The sequence below is a fragment of the Rhinopithecus roxellana genome, chromosome 12, assembly GCF_007565055.1.
Source record: "Rhinopithecus roxellana isolate Shanxi Qingling chromosome 12, ASM756505v1, whole genome shotgun sequence".
In the NCBI taxonomy this organism is placed as follows: Eukaryota; Metazoa; Chordata; class Mammalia; order Primates; family Cercopithecidae; genus Rhinopithecus; species Rhinopithecus roxellana.
Window position 1 is genome coordinate 25,024,696 of NC_044560.1, and position 27,417 is coordinate 25,052,112.

General features: G+C 54.1%; 1 protein-coding gene across 4 annotated transcripts; it reads right to left on the reverse strand.

Annotated features, from left to right (window-relative positions):
- Positions 1-6,733: 6,733 nt before the first annotated feature.
- On the reverse strand, positions 6,734-26,426 carry ARHGEF19 (Rho guanine nucleotide exchange factor 19). 4 transcript variants are annotated; one of them, XM_030913672.1, is made up of 16 exons: positions 26,265-26,426; positions 17,775-18,214; positions 17,097-17,381; positions 16,816-16,936; positions 16,663-16,739; positions 16,124-16,386; positions 15,121-15,281; positions 14,872-15,024; positions 14,479-14,608; positions 14,307-14,381; positions 14,044-14,133; positions 13,716-13,876; positions 11,342-11,500; positions 10,591-10,670; positions 8,027-8,131; positions 6,734-7,623 (listed from the first exon to the last, which is right to left on the reverse strand). In XM_030913672.1, exons 2-16 carry the CDS (start codon positions 18,184-18,186, stop codon positions 7,466-7,468), a joined length of 2,430 nt encoding a protein of 809 aa, XP_030769532.1. In that variant the 5' UTR covers positions 18,187-18,214; positions 26,265-26,426; the 3' UTR covers positions 6,734-7,465. The 4 variants fall into 4 exon arrangements, with proteins under 4 accessions (XP_030769532.1, XP_030769533.1, XP_030769534.1 ...); XM_030913673.1 differs by lacking the exon at positions 26,265-26,426 and adding an exon at positions 21,659-21,828; XM_030913674.1 differs by lacking the exon at positions 26,265-26,426 and adding an exon at positions 19,281-19,382.
- Positions 26,427-27,417: the final 991 nt, after the last annotated feature.

Here is a 27,417-nt window from a genome sequence, read left to right on the forward strand (position 1 = left end):
GATGGCTGGGCAGACAGCCTCAGGGGCCAAAACTCCAGCCCCAGACACCGCCTCCAGGTCCTGTCCTGCAGATACCACCCCCCAGCTTCCTCCTCCTTCTGCAGCAAGCAGGGGCAGGGCCCTGGATCCTTGGCCAAAGCCCTAACAGGACAGGTCTGATGGGCAGAGGCAAGCATCACTGAGACAGGGGCTCCCCCAAGATACCTGGCCCGGATGTACTCCCTGGGCAGGTGGGCAGGGAGCAGGTGGTGAATGAGGAAAGTGAGCCCAGGGAGCAGCCCTGGCCTCCTTGCCTGGCAGCACAGCCCCAAAGCCTGCCCCCTGGCCCCCAGCAGTCTAACCCAGACTCAGGTGTCAGCCAGATTCCAGATGTGCCAGGGCAGGCTGAATGCAGGAGAGCCTGCTTCCTCTGCTCTGCCAAGCTGCTGCCAGGTTGGGCACTCTTCAGGCCGACTCAGCAGTGCAAGAAGCATGCAGGTCCCTTGGTCTCAACTCAGTACAGGAATCCCATTCCCAGACTGCCTGAGTTCCTTCAACCCTCAAGGGACAGGGGCCTCCCCACCTCGCAAGGGCCACCATGCTCTGGCTGTGCAGCTGTGATACAATAAAAACCACCACTTCTCGTGACTAATTATGGTCCAGACACTGTGTCAACCACTTACATACTTCATTTCACGGTGGCTCCATGAGGCAGGAATCATTATCACCATCCCCATTTTGCAGATAGGGCTTGGAGCCTTAAAGAGGCTTTAAAAAGACTTGGTGTCTTGCCTAAAAATCATATATAGACATGATGCATATATACACACATGTATGGTGCATATATACACACACGTATATATTATAATGTATACATGTATATTTATATATTTATATATGTATATGTGTGTATATAGACACATATATGTGTATACATATAGACACACGTGTATACATATAGACACATATGTGTGTATGTATACACATATATAAATACGTGTGTGTGTACGTGTGTGTGTGTGTGTGTGTGTGTGTGTATACATTTCCCACCTCTGTCTGATGAGAGGGCCTAGAAGCAGTGATGCCTCAGCAGTAATATGCACATCCAGTCTCTAAAATACACACATCCAGTCTTGGAAAATGGCTGATTCTAGCACTGAGGCAGGAAAAAATGCAAGATGATTCCAGAGCATCTTGCAGTGCAAGAAAGCAAGGAAATGCTCAAAAAACAGAAAGATGGGGGCATGTCAAACAGACACAGGAACTCATCTGAAAGAGCTCCACCAACTAACCTTAAAACACCCATCCCACTGAAAGACCCAATGGCCAAATGGAACGATTGAAAAATAAAATAACAGTCGGGCACAGCCTCGCTGTGATCCCGCAATTGGGGGCAAGGCAGGGGATACCTAAGGTCAGGAGTTCAAGACCAGCCTGGCCAACATGGTGAAACCCTATTTCTACTTAAAATACAAAAAGTAGCCAGGCGTGGTGGTGCACGGCTGTAATCTCAGCTACTCAGGGAGGCCAAGGCAGGAGAATCACTTGAATCTGGGAGGTGGAGGTTGCAGTGAGCCGAGATCACACCACTGTACTCCAGCCTGGGTGACAGAGTGAGACTCTGTCTCAAAAAATAAAAAATAAAATAAAATAAAATAGCCAGTTGTGGTGGCTCACGCTGTAATCCCAGCACTTTGGGAGGCCGAGGCAGGTGGATCACGAGGTCAGGAGTTCAAGACCAGCCTGGCCAAAATAGTGAAACCCCATCTCTACTAAAAATACAAAAAATTAGCCAGGCATGGTGGTGGCACCTGTAATCCCAGCTACTCAGGAGGCTGAGGCAGGAGAATGGCTTGAACCTGGGAAGTAGAGGTTGCAGTGAGCCGAGATCGCGCCATAGCACTCCAGCCTGGGCAACAAAGTGAGACTCCGTCTCAAAAAATAATAAATAAACAAACAAATAAATAAATAATAAAATAAAATGAAATAAAATAACATAGTACTGGATTATAACTCAAAGTATAAAATAATAAATGCAGAGGTCCACGGTGATAGAAATACAGTCATATGCTGCATAGCAACATTCTACATTGCCAGTCGACAATGGACCACATAGATGATGTTGGTCCCATAAAGTTACAACGGAGCTAAAGAATTCTTGTTGCCTAGTGATCTGTGTTACAGTACAGTAACGTGCCTACAGTGTTCAGTACAGTAACAGGCAGCACAGGTTATAAACCTGTAGCCCCAGGAGCCTAGGCTATATCACATAGCCTAAGTGTGTAGCAGGTTCCTCCACCTAGGTGAATGTAACAGCACTCTGTGATGGTCTCACAAACACCACATTGCCTAACAGCGCTTTCTTTGACTGTATCCGCCGTTAAGCAATGCATGACTGTAAATGACTAGCCAAATAAACAGAAGGAAAGGAACAAATCTTCCTTACAGAAGAATTCCAAATAATTGGCCCAAGTGTATCCGCCCCCGCCAACTTGAATGTGGGCTCAAATTGCTACCAAAGAACAGAGTTTGAAAAGGGGGCTGGGCATGGTGGCTCATCTCAACCTCATGGGAAGCTGAGGTGAGTAGATCGCTTGAGCCCAGGAGATCAAGACCAGCCTGGGCAACACAGTGAGACCCTGTTTCTATAAAAAATAAAAATAAAATAGTTGGCCAGGCACAGTGGGTTATGCCTGAAATCCCAACACTTTGCTTTTTTGTTTGTTTGTTTTGGTTTTTTGAGACAGAGTCTCGCTATTTGTCACCCAGGCTGACACAGGTGATCCGCCCATCTCGACCTCCCAAAGTGCTAGGATTACAGGCATGAGCCACCAAGCCTGGCCAGTCTCAGCAGTTTGGGAGACTGAGGAGGGTGAATTGTTTGAGACCAGGAGTTCAAGACCAGCCTGGGCAACATAACAAGACCTCTTCTCTACAAAAAATAAAAATTTAAAAAATTGGCTCCCACATGTAATCCCATCACTTTGGAGGCCAAGGCGGGCAGATCACTTGAGCCCAGGAGTTCAAGATGAGCCTGGGGAACATGGCAAAACCCCACCTCTACAAAAAAAAAAATTTAACCAGGCATGGTGACATGTGCCTCTGGTCCCGGCTACTTGGGAGGCTGAGGTGGGAGGATGGCTTGAGGCTGGGAGGCAAAGGTTGTAGTGAGCCATGATTGTACCACTGCACTCCAGCCTAGGCAATAGAGCCAGACTGTCTCAAAAAGAAAGCAAGGCCGGGCGCGGTGGCTCAAGCCTGTAATCCCAGCACTTTGGGAGGCCGAGACGGGCGGATCACGAGGTCAGGAGATCGAGACCATCCTGGCTAACACGGTGAAACCCCGCTCTACTAAAAAACACAAAAAAACTAGCGGGCGAGGTGGGGCGCCTGTAGTCCCAGCTACTCGGAGGCTGAGGAGGAGAATGGCATAAACCGGGAGGCGGAGCTTGCAGTGAGTGCGAACCGGCCACTGCACTCCAGCCCGGGCAACAGAGCGAGACTCCGTCTCAAAAAAAAAAAAAAAAAAAAAAAAAAAAAAAAAAAAAAAGAAAGCAAAGAAAGAGAGAAAGAGAGGAGGAAAGGAGGGAGGAAAGGAAGAAAGAGAGAAAGAGAAGAAAAGAAAGAAGAAAGGAAGAAAGAGAAAGAAGGAAAGAGAAGGAAGGAAGGAAGGAAGGAAAGAAAGAGACAGAGAGAGAGGGAGAGAAAGAAAGAAAGAAAAAGAAAGAAAAGAAAAGAAAAGAAAGAAAGAAAAGAAAGAAAGAAAAGAAAGAAAGAAAGAAAGAAAGAAAGAAAGAAAGAAAGAAAGAAAGAAAGAAAGAAAGAAAGAAAGAAAGAAAGAGAAAGAAAGAAAGAAGAGGAGGCCGGGCGCGGTGGCTCACACCTGTAATCCCAGCACTTTGGGAGGCCGAGGCGGGCAGATCACGAGGCCAGGAGATCGAGACCATCCTGGTTAACACAGTGAAATCCCGTGTCTACTAAAAATACAAAAATTAGCCAGGTGTGGTGGCAGGCGCCTGTAGTCCCAGCTACTCAGGAGGCTGAGGCAGGAGAACAGCATGAACCTGGGAGGCAGAGCTTGCAGTAAGCCAAGATCATGCCACTGCACTCCAGCCTAGGCCCCAGAGCAGACACCACCTTCACCAAGTCATCAAGGCTAGCATTGCCAGAGATGAGTCACGCAGACATCACGTGCCTCCTGGCATCACGTGATGAGAAATGCACTTTATTTACCTCTGTGGTATTCCTTCCCCAAACCCATAACTCCTGGCTAGTCATGAGAAAAACATCAGATAAACCCAAATTGAGGGATAGTCCACAGACCAGAACTTCTGAAATTGTCAAGGTCATGAAAACCAAGGAAACATTGAGAAACTGTCACAGACCGGAGAAGACTAAGACACAGCAACTAAATGCAATGTGGGATCCTGGATTGGATCCTGGAACAGAAAAGGACATTAGTGGGAAAACAGGTGAAATCCAAATCAAGTCTGGAGTTCAGTTAATAGCAGTGTACCAGTGTTGGTTTCTTAGTTTTGACTACTGTACCGTAGTCACGTAAGACGCTAACAATGGGGGAAGTTGTGAAAGGGGTGGATGGAACTTTCTGTACCATTGTTGCAACTGTTCTATAAACCTAAAAGTATTCCAAAACAAAAAGTTCATTTTTTAAAAATCACATGGGATATAGATGTCAGAAGCTGAATTCAAATTCAAGGCTGGAGGCCGGGCGCGGTGGCTAACACCTGTAATCCCAGCACTTTGGGAGGCCGAGGTGGGTGGATCACCTGAGGTCAGGAGTTCTAGACCAGCTTGGCTAACATAGTGAAACCCCGTCTTTACTAAAAATACAAAAATTAGGCACGTACGGTGGCACACACCTGTAATCCCAGCTACTCGGGAGGCTGAGGCAGGAGAATCACTTGAACCCGGGAAACGGGTTGCAGTGAGCCGAGATTGCACCACTGCACTCCAGCCTGGGTGACAGAGCAAGACTCCATCTCAAAAAAAAAAAAAAAAAAAAATTCAAGGCTGGGCATGGTGGCTCACACCTGTTTTCCCAGCACTTTGGGAGGCTGAGGCAGGAGGATCACTTGAGCCCATGAGTTTGAGACCAGCCTGGGCAACACATGGCAAAACTTCATCTAAAAAAAAAAAGGTTTTAATTAGCTGGACAGGGTGGTGTGCACCTGTAGTTCCTGTTACTCAGGAGGCTGAGGCGGGAGGATTGCTTGAGCCTGGGAGGCCGCAGTGAGCCATGATCACACTACTTACTGCACTCCAGTCTGGGCGACAGAGCAAGACCCTATCTAAAAAAAAAAAAAAAAAAAAAATTCCAATGTGTCTGCTTCCTAAGCCCACATGCTCCTCCGTCCCTATACTACACCATGATAGAAAGTCATTCCCAGAGACTTCCACGAATCTGAGCTTCTCCCCACCTGTCCCACGTTTGCCCTCTGGATCACCCTGACTCACCTGTTTTCTTTGCCCCATGACCTCCTTTGGAGGGTTGAAGGATGCTCCCATCCCCACAGGTGTTCACATCTCCAAGTTCATTATTCCCAGGCCCTTCCACTCTCTTGGGTGATATAATAAACACCGGCCTCTCCAGCACCCGCCCCTCCTTTGCAGCAGCCACCAAGTTCCACTTGGGAATCCATGGGATTCCATGGAAGACAACTCGCCAGCCTGGCTCCAGGGATAAGAGCACAGGACTTAGGCTAGGCTCATCTGCACCACCATGATCAGCCCGGAGGTAGCCATGTGAGTCAAGCTGATCCAATCAGAGAGACTCCCAGGACTCTGGGAAGCCTGAGACAAGGACAATTATCTTATTCCATGTTTGATGTGAATGAAGAAGCCCCTGGAAGCCTTAGGATAAAGCCAACACCAAGGACAGCAGAGTAGAAAAATGGAAAGATCTGGGTCCTCAGTGACATCACTGAGTCACTGGATCAAGCCTTGCCTGAAGCCTGCATTGGCTCTATACTTCTCAGTGATAAGAACTGTGGGAGGGGCTGGGCATGGTGGTTCATGCCTGTAATCCCAGAACTTTGGGAGGCCAAGACAGGAGGATCACTTGAGGCCAGGAGTTCAAGACCACCCTAGCCAACATGGTGAAACCCCATATCTACTAAAAATATAAAAATTAGCCGGGCATGGTGGTAGACACCTGTAATTCCAGCTACTCAGGTGGCTGAGGCAGAAGAATCACTTGAACCAGGAGGCGGAGGTTGCAGTGAGCCAAGATTGCACCACTACACTCCAGGTTGGGCTGAAAAATGGCCCCCAAAAGATATCCATGCCCTAGTCCTTCGAACTTGTGAATGTTACCTCATATGACAAAAAAGTGGAGGAGGGCGGGGCACAGTGGGCAGAGGGTTTTTGAAGATGTGATTTAAATTAAGGATTATGAGATGGGAAGATTATCTGGGTGGGCCTGAAAATGCAATCACTTGTTTATCAGAGGGAGGCAGAGGGAAATTTGGTATAGACACACAGAGAAGCCAATGTGACCACAGAGGCAGAGATCAGAGTGATACGGTTGCAAGTCAAGGAACGCTGCAGCCACCAGCAGCGGGAAGAGGTGAGGAACCGCTCTCCCTGAGAGCCCAGGAGGGAGCACAGCCCCGGGTGCAGGCCCAGTGCTGCTAATTTTGGACTCAGCCTCCAGAACTGTGACAGAAGAAAATATTGTTGCTTTAAGTCACTCAGTTTGTAGTAATTCTGTTATAGAAGCCACAGGAAACAAATAAAGAACTAATCAAATCTCTTTAATGTTTAAGCCTATTTGTATCTGACATTTTGTTACTTGCAGCCGAAAGCAGCCTAGCTGATACACAATCGTCCCCCTGCCCCCGGTCACCCTCTTACAGCTCAGAGGTGAACTCTAGAGAAATGCAAAGCCCCAGTTGGGAGCCAGCCAGAGACTCTCCTGGTCTTTAGCTGGGAAAACAGGACTGCGGGGGTGGGGCAGCATCAGATGGATCACAGACTCCAAGCAAAGGCATGATAGGAGTTTATTTACAGACAAGACACAGCAATCAGGCACCGACTCAGGCTCTGGCCAGGGGAGGTGGTAGACAAGACGCCAGATATATCTAAATATATATTTAGGTCCCAGCACCACCAGCACCAGAACATTCCCCAGCCAGGTCCCTGCCAGAAGGACCAAGAGTCAGGCAGGATTGAGGGCACAGAAAGTAGAGGGCCCCAGTCCTTGCCAGGTATCAGTGATCACCTGTTATGGTCCCCATGTCAGAGGAAGAAACTGCCGTTGGCCTTGAAGTGTGGACACTGAGGAGCAGGAGGACAGAGATACCCTCTGGAGGCGCCCCCATTCCTGTGCCCACCCTGTGCCCTCAATGCCAAGGCCACAGAAGTGAAGTGCCAGCAGGAGCAGCTTGGGGCATGGAGACACTGCAGGCCCCTCCAGAACCATCCGGGAACCAGGCATGGAGGTGCTGTCCCAGGCCATGGCTGCCCCTCACACAGGGGCCTCCCCCAGTTTGCTGGTGGCACTCGTGACTCGCTTATTCTCCCGGAGGTTTCGGAGGCGGGCGCTGAGGCTGCTGATCTCTTCCACGTAGGCCTGGGGCACCCACCCCTTCTCACCATCTGCCAGGCGGACCCCTTCCAGCCAGCCTAGGGATACACAGGCCAAGAACAACAGCATCAAAGGGGCACCAGGGCCAGGCCTGGAAGGGAACACCTCAGCCCTGATGCAAGCTTTGTTTGCACCCTTGGAGCCAAGGTGACATCATCTCAGCATCTCTCAGCTCCAGGAAGGACCCTGTCTCGAGCTGTCTTGTAGATGAACTTCTGACCTGTTTCCTGACATCCTCTGAAAGGGTATTTCCCACTCTCCCCCATCACTCTCAATCCTATATCGTTACAAGCAGGAAGTTCCTCTTCTCGTCTAACCTGATTCCCACATGCTGTGGCAGATCAACACTTGCAGAGCCTTTCTCTGTGATATCTTAGTCATCTAGCCACCTCCTGCCCACCTGAGCCCCATCAGGGAGACTTTCCCAGGAGGCCCCCTCACCGTCACTGGTCCAGGTCCTCACTGCCAGGATGTCAGTCTTCTCCAAGGTCAGCTCATCTGGCTGCAGTGCCTTGTATGTCCTAACACACTGAACCTGGGGGCGATCTGACAGCCCAAGGGAGGCTCAGGGAGTCCCAAGGGTAGGATGACAGGGGAAGGAGCATGGGTAGGGCAGGGAGGGGCAGTAGGAGGAAGCAAGGGGGTGGGAAGGTGGCCATTGAGGCTTCTATTCCTCTGCCACTCCCATGCCACAGGCCCACATCTAAGCAGGCGTACCCTCTGCCCACCCTGGCCTATCTAGTCTGCTACCCTAAATACAAGTGCGGGATGAATCCATTCCCTCCCAGCTTCGGTTTCTGCCTCTATACCAAGGGTTGTCCCCTCCCCAGCTCAAGTCAATACGTTGCTTTTGTCTTTCAGACTCCAACGTCCAACTGCCCCCAGACAGCTCACACAAAACAGTAACGGCCCTGCAATATGCCCCTAACATCGCTGTGGTGCTCCCTTTGGCCCATCCTTCCCAACTGGGATTCAAGCTGCATCACTCCCCTGTTTAAAGCCCTCCAGGGCTTCCCAATCCTCTTAGAATAAAATCCAAACTCCTCCCTAGGCCCTACAAGGCCCTTCATGGTCTGGCATCACCCCCTGCTAGCCTCATCTTCTCCCCTCCACTTTCCCTCCCTACTCGCTCACAAAGCTCCAGTCACACCAGCCTCCCTGCTGTTCCTCACTCTAAACTCCCTCCTTCCCCAGGTCCTTCGCACCGGCTCTTCCTTCTGCCAGATACTCTTCCCCAGATCGTTTCATGACAACCTCTCCTCATCCTTCAGGGGTCAAATGTTAATTCCCAGGGACCTCCCCTGACCACCTGGGAGCTTACCCCAGCCAGGTGGGACTCCTAGCTCAAGCCAGAGCGTCTACCCCCTTCCTGGTCCTCAGCTCTTTTCATTAGACCAGGTGGGCTGGTAGCATCCAAAGCCCCAGACTGGGGGGCCAGACCTGGCTTGAATCCCAGTTCTGCCACTTACTGGCTGTGTGACCAATTTACTTCACCTTCTGAGCCTCAGTTTTCTCAGATATGAAAAATGTCTACCTGGTAGGGTTGCCATGAGGATTAAATTAGATTTAATGCAAATACAAAGCCCCTAGCCCTGGGCCTAGCCTATGGCAGGCGCTCAGTGGGCATGAGTGCCCTTTCTTTCCCTTTACTACCTAAAGCTCAGCCCTAACTCCTCTGCTCAAAAGCCTCCAATAAGGCTGGGCGCAATGGCTCACACCTGTAATCCCAGCACTTTGGGAGGCTGAGGCAGGTGAATCACTTGAGGCCAGGAATTCAAGACCAGCCATGGTCAACATGGCAAAACCCTGCCTTTACTAAAAATACAAAAATTAGCTAGGCGTAGTGGTGGGCGCCTGTAATCCCAGCTACTTGGGAGGCTGAGGCAGGAGAATTGTTCGAACCTGGGAGATAGAGGTTGCAGTGAGCTGAGATTGTGCCATTGCACTCCAGCCTGGACGACAGGGTGAGACTGTCTCAAAAAAACACAGCCAGGCGTGGTGGCAAGTGCCTGTAATCCCAGCTACTCAGGAGGCTAAGGCATAAGAACCGTTTGAACCCGGGAGGTGGAGGTTGCAATGAGCAGAGATTGCGCCACTGCACTCCAGCCTGGGGTACAGAGTAAAGCTGTGTCTCCAAAAAAAAAAAAAAAAAAAGAAGGCCTCCAATAAGCCAGGCACGATGGCTCACACTGTAATCCCAGAACTTTGGGAGGCTGAAGGGAAAGGATTACTTGAGTCCAGGAGTTTGAGGCCAGCCTGGGCAGCATAGCAAGATCCTGTCTCTACAAAAAATAAAAATAAAGGTGTGGTATCCAGGTGTGGTAGTGCATACCTGTGGTCCCAACTACTCAAAAGGCTGAGGCAGGAGGATCACTTGAGCCCAGGAGTTGAGACTATAGTGATCCATTATCGCACCACCGAACTCCAGCCTGGGCAACAGAGCAAGACCCTGTCTCAATAAAACCTAAACAAACCTTCAATAGCTTCCTAGGGCCACTATAGGGAGGCTCTCTATGATTAGGTCGTACCCTGGCTTACCAGCCACACCCAAAGGAGAAACCTTTATTCCAACTGAGCAGATCCCTCAGCTGCCACCACTACCCCCACCACCCCTCATACCCTGACTCCGGCTGCTTCTTGTCCTGTTTGCAACTGACGCAAAGATGGAGACAGACCCGGGCTCTGGTCTCAGCCCTGCTACTTACTGGCTGGGTGAACTTACACAAGTCCGTTTATCTCTGAACCTCTCTTCTAACTTGTAAAACAGGGGCGAAATGGGAGGCTATGAAGGCTTTGTGATCTCCAGGATGCTGCCTGTGGACACAGAGTCCACCTGTGCTATGTAAGTTCTGCCCAGCCTTCAAGGTTCCTCAGAGCTACCCCTGACTGCCCCAGAAGTTGATCTCTCTCCCCATAGCCCTGTCGGCAACACAGCACCCAGGATGGGAGGGGAGGAGGGCGGGCGAGGGTCCGGCCCAGGGATGTAAGCAGCAGGGATGAGTTACCTTCCCCCTCACTGATGACCTCCTTGTCCTCCTGGGGGCTGGAGGGGCACAAGGCTGAGATCCATCGCTGCTTCTCACTTCTAAGGAAGGGGGAGGCTCAATTGCCACAACATGCAAAGTGCAGTTGCCCAGGGCAGGGTGCTGAAACCAAGGCTGGGGGAGCCAGACACGATGTCCAGGCCCAGGACCCAAGTCATGTCTGCCCCACCCTAGGCCCACCCCACAACACTGTTCCCAAGCCTGTGCCCCACCCAGCTCTGAGCATAACAGGCCCAGAACCCCTGGATGCCAGCCCTACCCCCATCCTGCCTAATGCCACAGTCCTGAAGCCAGAGATAGCAGGGTGTGGAGGTTTACATCCAAGAGATGCCCAGAGGCTGAGGAGGAGGTGGCAGCCCCCCAACACCACCTGTGGGGCAGGCACTCCTGCTCTGGCCTCCAGCCCTCCACGCCCCCCCCTCTCCGTCCTCCCACAGCCCCCCCCCCCAGAAGCCGACCTGGACGCCAGTCCCCCCCCCCCAGGGTCCCGCAGAAAACCCCCTCCCCCCCCCCAACCCGCCAGCCCCCCCCCCACTACTCCGTCCTGCCCCGCCCCCCCACGGCCCCGCCATGCTGCTGCCATGGGTTGCCCGGAGGAGAACTGGCCAGGGAAGAGATGAGCACTTGGGGAGGAACAAGGCCAGGATGTCCCAGGGGTGCCCGTCATGGGGAGGAAGAGCCCTCCTCTCTGCCCATAGCCAGGCCCACTCACTCCGTCCGGGCCCTCAGCAGGAACTGGTGCTTCATGTGCTGCCCATGGAGGAGCTGGAGGAGGAACACGTGGCCAGGGATGCCCTGCAGCTTCAGGCTCAGGTCCCGCACCTGCAGCTCAGCCATCTTGGCATGGACGAAGACGGCAAACTTCCCTAGCCTGGAGGACCGGGAGAGGGGAGGTCAGCCTGGCCTGGGCCCTGGCTCCAGGCACCCAGCCTCGGGATCAGGTGGGTTCTGACTGGAAGCGGGGAGAACGGGTTGCCTGCCCTGCTGGCGTTCTCACAGGTTCCTGCGTCTCGACAGGGCGCTGCTTTCCTAGCAGCTGGCAAAGTCCCCACAAGGAACCAAGAGCTTCTTCCCGGCTGGCTTGCTGGTGGAGGCTGGAGGTGATGGAGACCAGTCCCTGAGTCCCAAACACGCTTTCAACCTTTCTCTCTCTCTCTCTTTTTTTTTTTTTTGTTTTGTTTTGTTTTGTTTGTTATTTGGTTTTTTGTTTTGTTTTCTTTTAAGACAGAGCCTCGCTCTGTCGCCTAGGCTGGAGTGCAGTGGCATGATCTTGGCTCACTGCAACCTCCGCCTCCCAGGTTCAAGCGATTCACAACCTCTCTCTGAACCTCTCTCCCAAGCGTCTGTTCCGAAGAGCCCACTGGACAGCTGGCCTGCGGAGCGTCTCTCTTCCAGTATGTAAGCCCCATGCAGGCTGAGCCTCATCTCTTTGCCACTGTATCTCAGTGTCTGATACTGCCTGACTCACAATTTGGGATCAGTAAGTACTTGTAGGCAGGATGGGTGGAGGGGGTTCCATGGATGTCAACTCATTCAACAAAACTCGGCATCAAAAAAAAAAAAAAAAAAAAAAAAACTCAGCTTCTCTCACTCCAAGCCAGATCCTCTTTACTGTTCTCCATTCCAGTGAAAGATACCACCAGTTTGCCCAAAAGGAAACTCAGACGTCATGCTCACCTCTTCCCTTTCCATCCCCCCTACACCCACCTGGTAGCTATGTCCTGTCTTTCCTCCTTAATGTCCCTTGAATCCACTTATCCTAAAGCACCCTGCCACTTCTGGAGCATCTACCCTCTCCTGAGCAACTGCAAGACCCTCTGCCTCTTCCCTTCCAGTTCATCCTCCAAATTGGCCAAGAGCAAAATATCATCCCTCTGCTTAACTCTCCATGCTCCCTGCTGCCTCAGAAAAAATCCAACCTCTCTACCATGACCTTCAACATCCCAACCTCCCTCTGCTGCCCTTCTCCTTTACAAATCCAGCCACATTAGGCTTCATCATTCCCCAAACACACATTCCGCTCATCTACACTACCATGACTCTGCTGTATGCCTCCATTCAAACTACCTTTCTACCTGGAAAACTCCTACTCATCTTTCAAAACCCAGCTCAAATGTCCCATCCTCTATGAAGCTTTACTGATTCTCACTCCACACCAGGAACTACCGCAGTACACCCTTCCATCAAAACCCTGATGATATGGTTATCAGGATGTATTTTCACTGGTCTGAGAGCTCCTGTGAGCACAGAACAAGTCTCATTCATATTTATGTCCCTAGCACCGGCCTGCTACAGAACAGAGATTCAGTGACTGTTTACTAAATGAACAAACAAATCAGGAATGAATTCTTATAGCATAACATATCCATTTTTTTTTAAGAGATGGGGTCTCACTATGTTGCCCAGGCTAGTCTTGAACTCCTGGACTCAAGTGATTCTCCTACCTTGGCCTCCCAAAGTGCTGGGATTACAGGTGTGAGCCACCATCCCACAAGTCCATCCTTTATCCCATTCACTTTATCCAGGCAGTCTTCTACCTCACTCCTCACTTATAATAATCACAGTTAATACTGAGGGAGTGTTCACTGTGAGTGAGGCATGGTGCTGCCATCAGACAGAGCGGGCATCCTCCTGGCTCCCCCACCTACTAGCTCCATGATCTGAGAGTAACAGAGAAGCCTATTTCCCAGGGAGGGATTTGGAGGATTAAAGGGAATAGTCCACATAGCATGCCTTGCACAGAGTAGGTACTGAGTAAAAGTTGGCTTCTGGCATAGCTGTGACTCAGGGCAGAGTTGAGACTCCAGGGTCATGCTCTTAGTCTCTGCTCTAACTGGCTGAAGCTCACAGCAGCTCCAAAGCCTTGACATACAGTCTAGCCCTTGATTCTCCCTTCTGGAACATGGACTTGTCTCACATCTCTGCCTTTGCTTCAGGAGCCTCCAAGTCTCAAGGTGCCCTGGCAGCACAACCTGGCACAGGCAGGGGCTCCCAGGCCCAGGGATGGACTGGTCATAAGTCCAGTGGTAGGGAGGAAGAGAGCCTGGCTCCAGTTTACCTACCCAGCCCTGACTCCCCCAACTTACTCCTTCCGCCGAGAGAGCAGCAAGCAGTCATTGAAGAGGTGGAGGTAGACTGCTTTGCTGGACAGCTTCAGCTTGGCAGGGGGTGCTGCAGGCAGTGGTGCCAGCTCTACCAACTCCCCATGCCGAACCAGCCAGCGGGCCTGAGAGATCAGCGGGAAAATCTGGAGGGATGGAGAAGGATGGGTCAGGCCCAGGGGTACCAGGCAGAGAGCACAGAATAGCAGAGGGGAGAGTGTGGGCAGCAATGAACTGGCCTGAAGCCCCTAGGGCAAGGAAGAAACAAGAGCTGCCCCTTGGAGTGCCCATCCCGCTGGCGGCAGACACACACCTTGCCCTCAAAGTGGATCTTCTTGCTCAGGTGGATGAGTTCCTCTGTCCTCTTCATGGACTGCACGCTAGCATTGCACTCCTGCACCAGCTGGGGGAGCCGTGGGGAGGTCACCTGCAGCCCCTCAGCCCTGGCTCCCAGAGCCCAGCCTCAGACACTTGCCTGGGGACCAGAGACTCTGACAGCTGGGGGCTGTTTTAGAGACATGCTGGGGGTCCAGGGGGTCCCCAGGAGCCAAGCAGCCCCTGCCCTGCCCAGCTCACCTCCTTGAGCGCATTGAAGGCCTTGGTGGCCATATCTTCGTCTTCAGAGCCCTGTGCTGTCCGCTTCAGGATGTTCTGGAAGGTGGGATCAGCACAATGAGGCAGGCCTCATACTCCCCTGAGACCCGGCCCGCCCACCCAGCCCTCACTGCAGCCTGTCCCCTCGAGGTACCTCCACCAACATCTTGAGGCGGGTGATCCTCTGGAAGGGCAGGATGAGGAAGGAGGTAAGGGGCAGACGCTGGCACACGGGAGACTCCTCCAGGCGAGCCAGGATGCCAGGGAACCTGGGGTTCTCCAGGCTGGAAAATGGGAAGGGCTCTGGAATCACAGGTAGGCCTGAACTCCTGGGATCCACAACCCTGGCCATCCACGGGGCCCTTAGGGACCTTCTCAGCACATCCTTACTGCCCCTTGGGGTTGCATCTCACCTTATCCTGGTCACAGAGACCCTTTCAGGGACCCCTCCCCTCCCAGAGTCACCTTGCATCACCCAGTCCTCAGTGCCTACACCTGCCTGAGACTCCCTCCACGCCCCCGCCCCTTTCAGAGCCCCCAGCCCTACAGCAGGCGCTGGTAGGTGCGCTCCTGGTAGGCCTGGTTGGTGACATAGGGCAGGTAGACTCTGCGGAAGGCCGGGCAGTGGTCCAACACCACGTCGCACACGCTGAAGCGCAGCACATCTGCCTCCAGCCGCTGCTCCAGGTCCTGCAGGAACCTGAGGAGTCAGAGCCAGGATGGAGATCCCAGATCTGGAAGCCAGTCAACCACAGGCTCGGTCCCCACCCTGGGCCAGGCCAGAGCACTTCTTCACCTCTCGCTGGTGCTCTTGACCTCGGGCAGTTTGGAAAACAGCCACTGCTTGTCCTGCGCCCCCAGACACTCGCTCAGCTCGGCAGAGCCTAAGAAGTGGCCCACAGCCACCGACAGGCTGTGGATGTAGGAGGCCTCGGACGTGATCAGCTCAAACTTGGCCTGAGGGAGGGCGCACACGGGGTCGAAAGGGCCGGGCCGATTCACCTCGGAGGCCCTGGCCTCGCATCCCCGGACCCTAGGCCGCCACACCTCTCGTCCTCGCCCCTTCTCCAGCCCCACTCCTAATCTGGCGCCAGGCGAGCCCGGCGACCCACCTCCCGCCAAGAGCAATTGTGCAAACCCCGCTGGCCCTAGATCCCGCCCCTCCTCTTAGCCCAGTCCCGACGCGTTCTTCCCCGAGCCCGCCCACCCCCCAGGTCCCGCCCACCCCCCAGGTCCCGCCCACCCCCCGGGTCCCGCCCACCCCCCAGGTCCCGCCCACCCCCCAGGTCCCGCCCACCCCCCAGGTCCCGCCCACCCCCCAGGTCCCGCCCACCCCCCAGGTCCCGCCCACCCCCCAGGTCCCGCCCACCCCCCAGGTCCCGCCCACCCCCCAGGTCCCGCCCACCCCCCAGGTCCCGCCCACCCCCCCAGGTCCCGCCCCTGATTCTGTCCCCGCCTTGTTCCGGGCCCACCAGGCGTTTGCACTCCCAATGGCTCCGCCCCTCATCCGGCCCTGTCCTATCCTAGGCTTCGTCCCGCTGGCTCCGCCCTCTGCCCGCAGCCAAGCCTGGCTCCCCTAGACTCCCACTCCGCGGCTTGCTGTCCTCGCTTCCAGACGGCCTCGTGTAGTCAGGTCCTAGAGCCAACCTTCCGGCGCTGACAGTCGCGCCAGCACCCCGGTTTGTGTGTCCCCCTCCCTCTATGGTCCGGTTCCCGCTAAGTCCCCGGACCGCGTACTCCCCGGCCCGCCCCCGCCCCCGCCCCCGCCCCCGCCCCGCCAGGTCCCCGCGCGCGCCCACCTCCTGCAGCTTGCAGACCCGCAGGCTCAGCGTGGCCAGGACGCCGCTGCCGCGTACGTCGGGGATATCCTGCCACAGCGAGAAGGTGGAGCCTCGCGCCGAGCGTTGCGCCCGGAAAGAACTGCTGGGGGAGAGGTTGGCGCGCGGCGGCCCCGGCCCCTCCTCTGCGCCCTCGGCCTCGTCCCCCGGGCCCTCCTCCTCGCGCTGCTGCCGCCGCAGTTCGCGGGCGCTGGCCACGTCGCTGTATTCCTGATAGAGGACGGCTGAGGAAAGATAGGCGGGCAAGACCGTGGGTTCCCTCAAGAGCCCGCGTCACTTAACCTTTGCTGCGGTTCGGATATCTGGACATAGTGAATTCATTCATTCATTCATTCATTCCATAAACAAATTGAGCACCTACTGCGTGCTAGATACCGATAGTTCCATTCTCGGTTTCTCACTCGATCCCTACCTCTCAACTCTCTAAACCCCCTTTTCTGCATTTCCATACCGCAGCCCCTTCCTCCGTTACCTCCTCCCAGGGATCCCCTCCCACGTACAGTTAAGGAGGAATCGAGACTGGCGCCGCTCATTGGTGCTCCTGGACCCCAAAGGCGGCTCTTCCTGCGTGTCTAGCCTAGGAAAGAGAGAGCGTCACGGCCCTTCTTCGCCTGCACCCTGTCTCAGACCCAAGCTCAAACGGGAGGTGGTACCTGGGCTCGGACCAATCGCCATGGCCCTCTCGTGAGTCACCAGGGGCTGGCCGCGACACCCGGTCCCTACACCCGGTCCCGACACCCGGTCCCGTCTCTACACTTCGAGACGATGCTTTCCCTGGAGAGGGCAAGAACTGAGGGTGGGGGGTCCAGAGAGTGGGCGTGGGGCCTGGGCCCCGGCCCGGGCACCCTGACGGCCTCAGGCAGCCAGTGAGTGGGCATCCCCCACCCCCACCCGGCATCTAGCTGCCTTCAGGGCCCATGGGAGGAGGTGGTACCTTCCCGGGCTGCTCCGGTGCCTGACCCAGAGATGGGTGCCCGGGCTGCTGAATTCCGCCCCAGGCGCAGAGAAGAGTGCAGCCGGGTCATCAGCTCCGAAGCCGAGAAGCGCCTCCGCTCAGGACCCTCGAGACTCACTCGGGTGGATCCAGCCAGCTCCAGCGGCCTGGGCTCGTCTGTGCTCTGGGCCTGCTCTTGCACTACCTGGCCAGGCTCTAGGAAGACAGCGTGGGCCTCGGGGCAGCCGGGGACCTCTTCACGCTGGTACACCCGCATCTTGCGCCCTAGGGTTGGGGGGCAAGGTGTGAGAGCACGAGCTGGGGCCTCTCCCAGCCTGGCCCTGAGCACCTGGGGAGGTTCAGGCGCCATGCCCAAAGGGAGGGCCTGTGTTTCTGCTAGCGTCTGGTCCCTAGAGCCCTAGGGTCCACAAGAGGGGTAAGGACAGCACAGGGCCTGACTGCAATAGGCAGAGGGACCAGGCAATGGTGACTCACTCACTGCATAACCTTGGACAAGTCACTTGCCTTCCCTGAGTCCTGCTAGTTTCCTTATCACTAATCTACCACTTGTCCTGACTTTTGGGGGAACCTTGGGACATAAAGGTTAAGGAACTGCCCAGCCCCTCCCCTATCCCCCCCACTGTGGCACCCACACCTGCCTCCCCAAGGGTCACTCACAGGCAGACTTCTTTTCTGAGCCGTGGCTGGCCCGGCGCTGTGGCTGTGTGTGCTGGGGACTCCAGGGTCCCTCCAGAGCTGGGGGCTGGGCACCAGGACAGTGTGGCCAGCTGCCAGCCCTGCTGGGCCGCATCCCCCCGCTGGTTATCTCTGTATCTGAGCTTCCTGGGGATGATGGCCATAGCAACCCTTGGAGAGGGGCAGGGGTCCCCAGGGACCAGCGGCTGCCAGGAGCCCGAAGCTCCTCGGGGGCAACAGGGAAAAGGTCCAGACACACTGGGCTCGGGGGCTTCAGGGTGGGCAGCTCTGCAAAGGACAGACTCTCCTGCTGGCACACTGCTACAGGGCAGTGGGCAGTGCCAGGTGGCCCAGTAAGGTGGGGCTGGAGGGTAGCAGGTGGCCCACAGTCCATTCCTCTTTTGCTCTGCCACCACCTGGCCCTGCAAAAGAGAAGATATCAGATCTAGACAGAGGACAGCAGGGCTGGCCAGTAAGCCACCACCCCTGGAGGCCGGGACAAACCCCTGTGTACACTTATGTGCACACATCTCCACAAACGCACTCACATGTCTGATTATATAGAAATAGCTGATACTTGCTTGGCATTGCCTGAATGATAGACTGAGTACTTTACACATACTATCTCATTTAATCCTCACAACAACCCTGTGAGTTGATGCCCTTATTATCCCCATTTTATAGGTGAGAAAAGTGAGGCACAGAGAGGTTATTTGGTAAATAGTGGAGCCAGGATTCTAACCTGGCCATTCTAGCTTTCAAATCGGTGATTTTAACCACCTTGTACCTTCTCTAACACACGCCGACATGTCACCAGACATGCAACTACATACATCATCACACAAATCCATGTCCCAGCATATACATCCACACTACATTTTCTCCCAAGTATAGAATGACATGTGCACTTTCATAGATACAGACATTTCAAACTCAGGCTCACACAGTCACAGACACACACATTTTTACACAACCATATACATTAACAAACAATTCCTCACAAACACACTGACCCATCCGATATTTACACAGGCACCCAAGATTTCTCATCCTCCCGCTCCCCTCACGCGCACACCCCAGGATGCAGACACACACCAGCCCACAGGTCCTTGCTTTGATATCTCTTCCCCCATCCCCCCACCCTTGCCCAGAGTCGCGGCCTTCAGCGCTGAGTGGTGCCCACACCCATGCCAAGTTGGCTGGGAGGGTCATGGACTGGCAGGCGGGCCATCACCCAGATCAGGCAGGGGGCCTCCTGAAGTTCAGGGAGGTGCCCCAACCCCCCCGGTTTGGAGTGAAAGAAGGGCTGTTCCCCACCCCAGCTTCCAGCCCCTGGGTAGGCCAGGCTGGATGGGTCCTTTCTGGGCAGGAAGTTATCCCCGGGGAGCCAGCCCTTCGATCGGGGCAGACCTGATGATCTGAGAGTCTCAAGCCCTGGCAGCTCTTGCCCTGTGGACTTCTGCCAGCCTCCCTCCTGCAGCCCCTCACCTCTCCGGGCCCAGGCCCGCTGCTGATGCTGTTTGGCTGTTCTGGCAGGGGAAGCCCTCTCTCTGCCCAGCTGGCTGGGGGAGATCCCACCCAGACAAAGAGTTTGATTCATCAAACCCTGTGGTGAGGCAAGCAGGGAGGGAGGGAGGGAGCAGGCAGCGGGCTGGGCGGGGGCCTACCCTAGCCTGGCCTCGCTGTGGGCAGGCCGGGCAGCCAGGACCCCCCAGAGGCCCCCTCAGGCCAAAGGGGCAGTGCCCAGCCTGGTAGGACCAGGAAAGCCAGGAGATGAAGACTGAGAGAGACCTAGAGAAACAGAGACCACTTAGCCAGTAACTCAGAAACCAAGACCCCAAGACATTCAAAAACAGAAAAACCACAGATGCTGAGACATTCAGGGACCAGAGATGGAGACAGAGACAGTGACAATTTTAGGCCAACCAGATCCTCAGAGACACAGATGAAGCCCAAAAAACCCAGGGAGACAGATGGACAAACATTTCATGCCCATGGGCTGCCAGTCTAGTGGGAGAGCCAAAAATGAAAACAGTTGCAATCCAGGTTGGCAAGAGCCAAGCCAAAGGAACCATCAGAGGAGGGTGCTGGGCTCAACTCAACCTGGGTATTCCAGGAGGACTTCCTGGAGGAGGTAGTAGGTAACTGCTCCACGGCTGAAATACCTAGTGCACTTTGAGAGAAAGCCTTGGCCTGAGCAGTGACAGTGTCAGTCACTGTTGGAGACAGGGAGGGAGAAGAGGACCCAGTGAAAGATGGCTGGGTCTATGGCAGGCCCCAGTGTCTCTGCACAGCTGCTCAACTGCTTCCTCCCGCTCCCTTCACCCCGCTGCCTGGGAGGGTGGGAAGAAGAGGACTGGCTGCTCCAAAGGGACCGTCTCTACAGTGGCCACTCTGGCTTGTACCGTCAGCCTCTGTCCCTCTAGCCTGAAGAGTGCCCATCTGAGCAAGTCTCCCTGAACTGTCTCCTTATCTGACAAACAGGATAGTATTTTTACTATCATCAGTCTTTCTCTAGACAGAATGCAGCTCAGGCCTTCACACAGATGGGGAAGATGAAGGAGCGAGGCTGAGACACACATTACATTGTTGGAGTGTGTGGAAGGAGGCCCCTGCCCGCAGACAGGTCTCTTTCTCTGCAGGAATCAGGAGCCCTCAACACAGAAGTCCTGCTTGCTTCTGGGGGCACACATGTGCAGGAAAGCATGTGCAGGAAAGCATGTACACATGCCCCCTGCCCCCCTGTATGCTGGGAGATTCTAGCACTTGGGTTCTGGAAGCCCCTGGAGGGCAGGGAGGGACCCTCTCTCCCATCGTTTGCAGGGATAAGTCAGCAAAACATTGAGGCTTTGCAGCAGGAGTACCCCCAGTTAAGACCGCAGAGGAGAAGGCTAGGTGAATGTGGGGAGGGGACATAGAAGGCTTCCTGGGGAGATGAAGCTGGAGGCAGGTCCCTAGTGGGGAAGTCAGGAGCATGTCAGCCTCCACCTATGCTCAGGACAAGGGGTAATAAGAATGACCCATCTAGCTGGGATGCCAGCCCTGTGGCCCTCCAGGGGTTTGGCCTACCCAATCTCCATGCTGGGGAGCTAAGAGGGACAAGCTGTGTTCATACTGTGTGTAGCTCATCTCTGTTAGAAAAAAAAAAAAAAAAAAAAAAACCTCAGAAGGAGAACTGGCCCCAGACAGCAGAGACCTTACCTTCCCAAGGCACAATCACAGGATAGAGAATCTGGTGTCTACTAGGCAAGGGTCGTTCTGGAGCCCAAAGAGAATAACCCCCACTCAAGCTTCTAGGCCCAGTGTTGACACTGACCAGCTGTGTGGCTTTAGGCAAGTCATAGCCCATCCCTTGGCCTTAGTATTCCCATCTGTAAAGTGGCTCCTGAGAGACCACACCACCACCCAATGCCCTCTCTGAGAAACATGTCTCATCATAAATATATCTGCGCCAAGAAGGATGGGCAGGGGCCGAGGAAAGTACCCTTGGTGGGCGCTGCTAATTGCAGAGGGCAATGGGCCCACTTAGCAAGGCTGCCAGAGAGTCCCTGGACACTACCATGGTCAGAAAAAGCATTTCTGGCCTCCTGTACCTAGCTTTTCCCTGCCCCCTCCTAGGTGCCCCTTGCCCTGCTGCCCAGAAGAGCAGGGGACCCTGCCAGGGCCTCTCTGCCCTTTAAGGAATAAAGCCAAGTGGGAAGTCATGGCTGGAAAGGGGAACCAGGCCAAGTGGTTCACAGAGCCCCAGAAGGCCATAGTGGGTCAGGGCCAGGATCAGAGACCAGGCAGGCAGCACAAAGGGCTCACTCAGCGGGGAAAACTGGCGGGAAGAGAATGGGACTGCTGGCACCCAGGTGGGGCCCTACCTCAGCCAGGGAGCTCCGTCCTGCTGCCAGCACAGTCCAGGGCTCCGGGACACCCTGGGGGCTCTGGGGTTGCAGCCAAGTCCTCAGGGGGCGATGTCAGCATGTCAGCATGGCCCCAGAGCCGAGCAAGGCAAGCTCCTGGGTATTGTGTGGGGCAGGGAGGGGGAGGTGAAGGAGGAGGGAACCTTGCAGAGAGAGGCAGGCGGCTGTCTCAACGTGCCTGCTCCCCGCCCCCCTTCCCCAGAACCGGTTTGGCTAGTCTGGGGTACAAGAGGGGGGCTGGAACAATGGGAGTCCTATGCCCAAGTGAAGCTCTAAAGGACCCTACACCCAGGTCCTCAAGATGGGGGAGGCACTGCTTCTGCTCGTAGGAGACAGGTCACCACTCTTCTGGAGCTTCCCAAACATGGGTGTGTTCAGGGGACTTCTTGGAGGTGGGGAGCATCCTGGGAGCTTCACAGAGAGCCTCCCAAGCCTTGGACTCCTTAGGGACCCTGAGAACCCTGATGTCCTTCTCTGATCCTATGACTGCATCTATCAAATGGGAACACTCATCCCTATGGTTGAGAGACAGAAATCAATCCTGAAAGTTGGTGATGTGACATCTGGCATCATCCTGGACAGCCTCTCCTCATCTAGTACAGCCACTCCTTGCAAATGGCCTATCCTTTCCCACTGGTTGGAATGACCTGCCCCACCATCTCCAGTGGCCACCTCCACCATGAAGCCTTCCCAGACTATACCAATTGAGCCCTCAATAAACCAAATCAAATAGCCAAGTCAAACCGCCTCCAATAAGAAGGGCATGCTGTATGCCCAGCATGCAATCTTCCCAACCCTGTGGAAGGGGAAGCCGCATTTTGCCCTAATATTACCTGCCATCTGTTTGAGCTCCCAGCAATTGCCAGGCACTTAATATTAATATGCAGATGTGTACACATACTAATACTCATGGGGCTAACTTACTGTTCACCTACTAGGTGCTAGGCACTGTCCTGAGCACTTCACATGTATCTACTCATTTAATCTCCACCATGACCCTGTCAGGTGGATACTGTTACTGCTACCACTTAGGTGAGTACAGTTGTTCCTTGGTACCCAGAATCTGTGGGGAATTGGTTCTAGAACCCTCCCATACCAAAATCCATGGCTGCTCAAGTCTCTTATATAAAATGTCGTAGTGTTTGCTGACACCTTTGTACATCCTCCAGTAAAATTTATTTATTTATTTATTTATTTATTTATTTTTGAGATGCAGTCTTGCTCTGTCACCCAGGCATGGTGGTGCAAGTGGTGGGATCTCAGCTCACCGCAACCTTTGCCTCCCAGGTTCAAGCAAGTCTTCCGCCTCAGCCTCCCCAGTAACTGGGATTACAGGCGCATGCCACCACACCCTACTACTTTTTTTTTATTTCTAGTCGAGACAGGGTTTCACCATGTTGGCCAGGCTGGTTTTGAACTCCTGACCTTAAATGATCTACCCACCTCAACTTCCCGAAGTGCTGGAACTACAGACATGAGCCACCGTATCCCGTCTATTTTATGTATTTATTGTCAAAAAATAAAAAAAATAAAATGTACTCAAGTGAGAGGGTCTCACTCTGTCATCCATGCTGGAGTGCAGTGGTGCAATTACAGGGCTCACTTGCGGTCTCGTCGACCTCCTGGGCTTGGGTAATTCTCCCACCTAAGCCTCCTGAGTAACTGGGACTGCTGGCGTGCACCACCACACCTGACTAATTTTTGTATTTTTTGTAGAAATGGGATCTCATCAGGTTGTCCAGCCTGGTCTCAAACTCTTAGGCTCAGGCGATTCACCGGCCTTGGCCTCCCAAAGTACTGGGATTATAGACATGAGCCAACAATGCCTGGCCCTCCAGTACAGTTTAAATCAATTCTAGATTACTTATAACACCTTAATACAGTGTAAATGCTATGTAAATAGTTGTTATCCTGTAATGTTTTTTATTTGCATTATTTTTGTCGTTGTTATTTTTTGTTTTTATTTTCATTTTCCATGCATGGTTGGTTGAATCCAAGGATGCAGAACCTGAGGATATGGGGGCCAACTGTTTAAGAGGCTTGTACAAGTTAAGTCATGAGCATTATCCCTTTGAAATCTCTCATCAGTTCTATGAAGTCCCTATTTTACAGATGACATTGAGGTTCAAGAGATTAAATAACTTGTCCAGGGTCACACAGCTAATAAGGGGCGGGACTAGTATTGAAACCCAGGTCTGGCAGGGCATGGTGGCTCACGCCTGTAATCCCAGCACTTTGGGAGGCCGAAGTGGGTGGATCCCCTGAGGTCAGGAGTTCTAGACCAGCCTGGCCAACGTGGTGAAATCTGTCTCTACTAAAAATACAAAAACAGTCCGGGTGCAGTTGCTCACGCCTGTAATCCCAGCACTTTGGGAGGCCGAGGCCAGCGGATCACAAGGTCAGGAGTTTGAGACCAGCCTGGCCAACATGGTGAAACTCTGTCTGTACTAAAAATACAAAAATTGACTGAGCGTGGTGGCGCACACCTGTAATCCCAGCTACTTGGAAGGCTGAGGCAGGAGAATCGCTTGAACCCAGGATGCAGGGAGGCAGAGGCTGCAGTGAGTTGAGGTCACAGCACTGCACTCCGGCCTGGGTGACAGAGCAAGACTCCGTCTAAAAAAAAAAGAAACCCAGGTCTGTCTTATCACACCACCAACCTGAGTCCTTCACCACTGCCTGGTACTGCCTCACCAGGCTTTTAGGAGGGTCTCGTGGTGAAAAGTGTGTGAAAAAGTCTAATAGGGGGTGTCTCGGCTAACCTAACTAAACTCTTATTGATCTTATTATTCATACACTACGGGCTTGGAATACACAGCAGAGGTTTCATGGCCCGTGCCCTAGTCCCCCAAAGTATTTTATTTATTTATTTATTTATTTATTTATTTATTTATTTATTTATTTATTTTTGAGACAGAGTTTTGCTCTTGTTGCCCAGGCTGGAGTGCAATGGCGCTATCTCGGCTCACCATAAACTCCGCCTCCTGGGTTCAAGCGATTCTCCTGCCTCAGCCTCCTGAGTAGCTGTGATTATAGGCATGCGCCACCACCCCTGGTCAGTTTTGTATTTTTAGTAGAAATGGGGTTTCTCTATGTTGGTTTAGCTGGTCTCGAACTCCTGACCTCAGGTGATCCACCCGCCTCGGCCTCCCAAAGTGCTGGGATTACAGGCGTGAGCCACTGTGCCCGGCCCCAAAGTATTTTCCTTAGCTGCCAACTGATGGCCATTAAATTCAGAGTGATTAGGGTTCCCCTGCTCCCCCATGTTCACTTCGACTCCCTAGAGCATTGCCACATAGTGAGTAGACACTGCACCGTGTGGGTGGGGACCAGGTGGCTGTGGAGAGGTGGCAGGCTGGGGCGCAGAGACAGGTTTATTGTCAGCATTGTACAGAGGCCAGGAGGCAAGGAACACGGAAGCGTAGCAATGCAGGTCTGGAGGTCTCCAGGGAACTCAAATCCTCTCATCCCAGCTCCTGAGCAGGCCTTGAGACACTGCCCAGATGCGTAACTGGAAGCCAGAGGACCCCAGTAGCAGGAGCATCCTGGGGAACCTAAGGTCCTGGAAGGGCAGCCCTGCCTCACTCGCCCCTGCGTCCTGGACTTCGGGGACAGCGGACATAGAGCACAGCTTGGTCAGGCTGAGCAGGCTGGAGCTCCAGAGCACAGCCCCCAACCCCAGTTTGCGGATAAAGTAGAAAAGGGGGCGGGGCGGGGGCGGAGCTTAATGATGGGCGGGAACAGGCGGAAACTACAGGAGTCCAGCCAATCCCTCCAATGGGCGAGGCCAAATAATGGGGCGTGGCTAGAGAGAGCGGAACTTGAGAAGGCTGAGCTAAGGCTTGAGGGCAGGCCAAGGGGTGTGGTCATTATGGTCATTATAGTGTGGGTGGGGCCGGGGTCAGCCTGCCTTGCTCACTGAAGGCAGCGCCTCCCGGTTGTCTGCCACCGCCTGCTTGGCCAGGTAGCCCTCGCGCGTTATCTTGGTAGCCAGGGCTGGCACATCGGGCACGAGCCGGGCATTGAGGCACTGGAAGAAGAACACTACATGCTGGGGAGAAGGGGGCCAAAAAGAGAGAATGATTGCCTTAGCGATCTTAACTCACGGAGCACTTACCCTGCGCCAAACCCTAATCTGAAGGTTTTCCGGATATTAATTAATTTAATCCTCACAACAACTCTATGAGCTGGGGGTAATTTCTACTCCACAAGTGAAGAAACAGAAGCAGAAAGGGGTTGTCATTTGCCCAAAGACACAGAGTTATGATTCGAACCCTTAACAGTAGGAACCCTGTCAGGGGCAGGGCTTGTAAAAGAGCAAAAGTGGTGGGCGAGTGCTTCCTCTCCTTTCTCCTTTCTCTTGCCAAGAAATAATGTTATTATTATTTGTGATATTAATTCATTGAGCACAACATGCCAGACACAGTGCAAATGCTTGACACCGAACCTTCATAACGACCCTATAAAGTAGATCCTATTATATAATATATCCCCATTTCCAGCCGGTCGGCGGCAGAGCCTGAACTTGGAACCAAGTCTGTCCAAGACAGATGGCTAAGCCTACCTCGAAGGCGATAATGAAGCCCAGATGCACGGCAGCAGCTTCTAGTAGAAGAGGGCGAGGTTCACCCCCGCGTCGCGAAAGGCCTTGTATCTGGGTTGCGGGGTCTGGAGAGGCTCTCGAATCTCGATTCCGAACCCTGCATTTCCTCCCCTCCTCCTCCCTAGAATCTGGCCCTGCCCGTTCAGCCAGTACCCTAGCCGGCTCCGCGCATCTGTCCGGGGCAGACTCAGCTCACTGCACCCCAGCCAGGCCCCGCCCCTCCCTGCTCAGTACTCGCCCCTCCCAGACAGGCCCCGCCCACCACGACTCAGCACCCGCCCCTCCCAGGCCGGCCTCCCTCACCAAGGCTCCCCGCCGTGCTTCCTAGACAGGCCCTGCCACTCCCGCCTCAGCTTCCCGCCCACCAAGGCTCAGCGCCCCGCCTCTCCCACCTCAGCGTCACGCCCCTCAAGGAAGGCCACGCCCACCAAAACGCAGGGCCCCGCCCCTCCCGCCACGCCCCTCCTCCCCAGCCTGAAGGGTCTAACACCTGCAGAGTGTGTTTGCTCCAGGACAGGTAGGCAGCGGGCGCGGGCGCCGGCGTGAAATTCACAAAGCCGTGCACCTGAGTGTGGTGTTCTTACTGGTACTGGAAATGCGGCAGGAAGTCCGAGGTGAAGGCGGGACGAAAGCCTGCAGAGCCAGAGGGCCTTCAGGGCCCAACTCCCTAACTCACCCCCACTCGGATCCAGACCTACTCCCGAGCCAGGATGAACCTTTGGCCCGGAATCCTAGCCTCCTGTCCCCTATTTCCCAACCTCTGATCCGGATTTCCTTCTCCAGCCCCGCATTTCCCTATTTCTGAACCCCCTTCCCCAGTCTCTGAGCTCCATCTCCCCCACCCCCTGCCCCTGTATTCCCTTCATCTGCCTCACTCCCATTCACGGTGACCGCAAGGTGTACCATGACCTCCAGCAGGAGCAGTCAGATCCAGACGTCCTGCCGCGCCCAGCCACTGGTCGCTGGTACTCGCACAGGAACTTGTGGGCATCCAGTCTGATTTCTACCCAGTTGTTGAGCAGAGCGAACAGGGGTGCCAGCAGGAATGCCCCCACAAAGATGGTGATGAACCAAACTGCAGCTCTGGCAGGCAGGGAGTGTCAGGCCCGGGGCC

What these genes read in the sequence shown, in the direction of transcription:
- ARHGEF19 (XM_030913672.1), bottom strand. Translation starts at nt 18,186, where the DNA reads ATGGACTGTGGGCCACCTGCTACCCTCCAGCCCCACCTTACTGGGCCA. An exon ending in CTCAGAAAAGAAGTCTGCCT is followed by an intron (nt 17,382 to 17,774) that starts GTGAGTGACCCT and finishes CCCCAACCCTAG; the next exon opens with GGCGCAAGATGCGGGTGTAC. An exon ending in CGCACCTACCAGCGCCTGCT is followed by an intron (nt 14,609 to 14,871) that starts GTAGGGCTGGGG and finishes CCCATTTTCCAG; the next exon opens with CCTGGAGAACCCCAGGTTCC.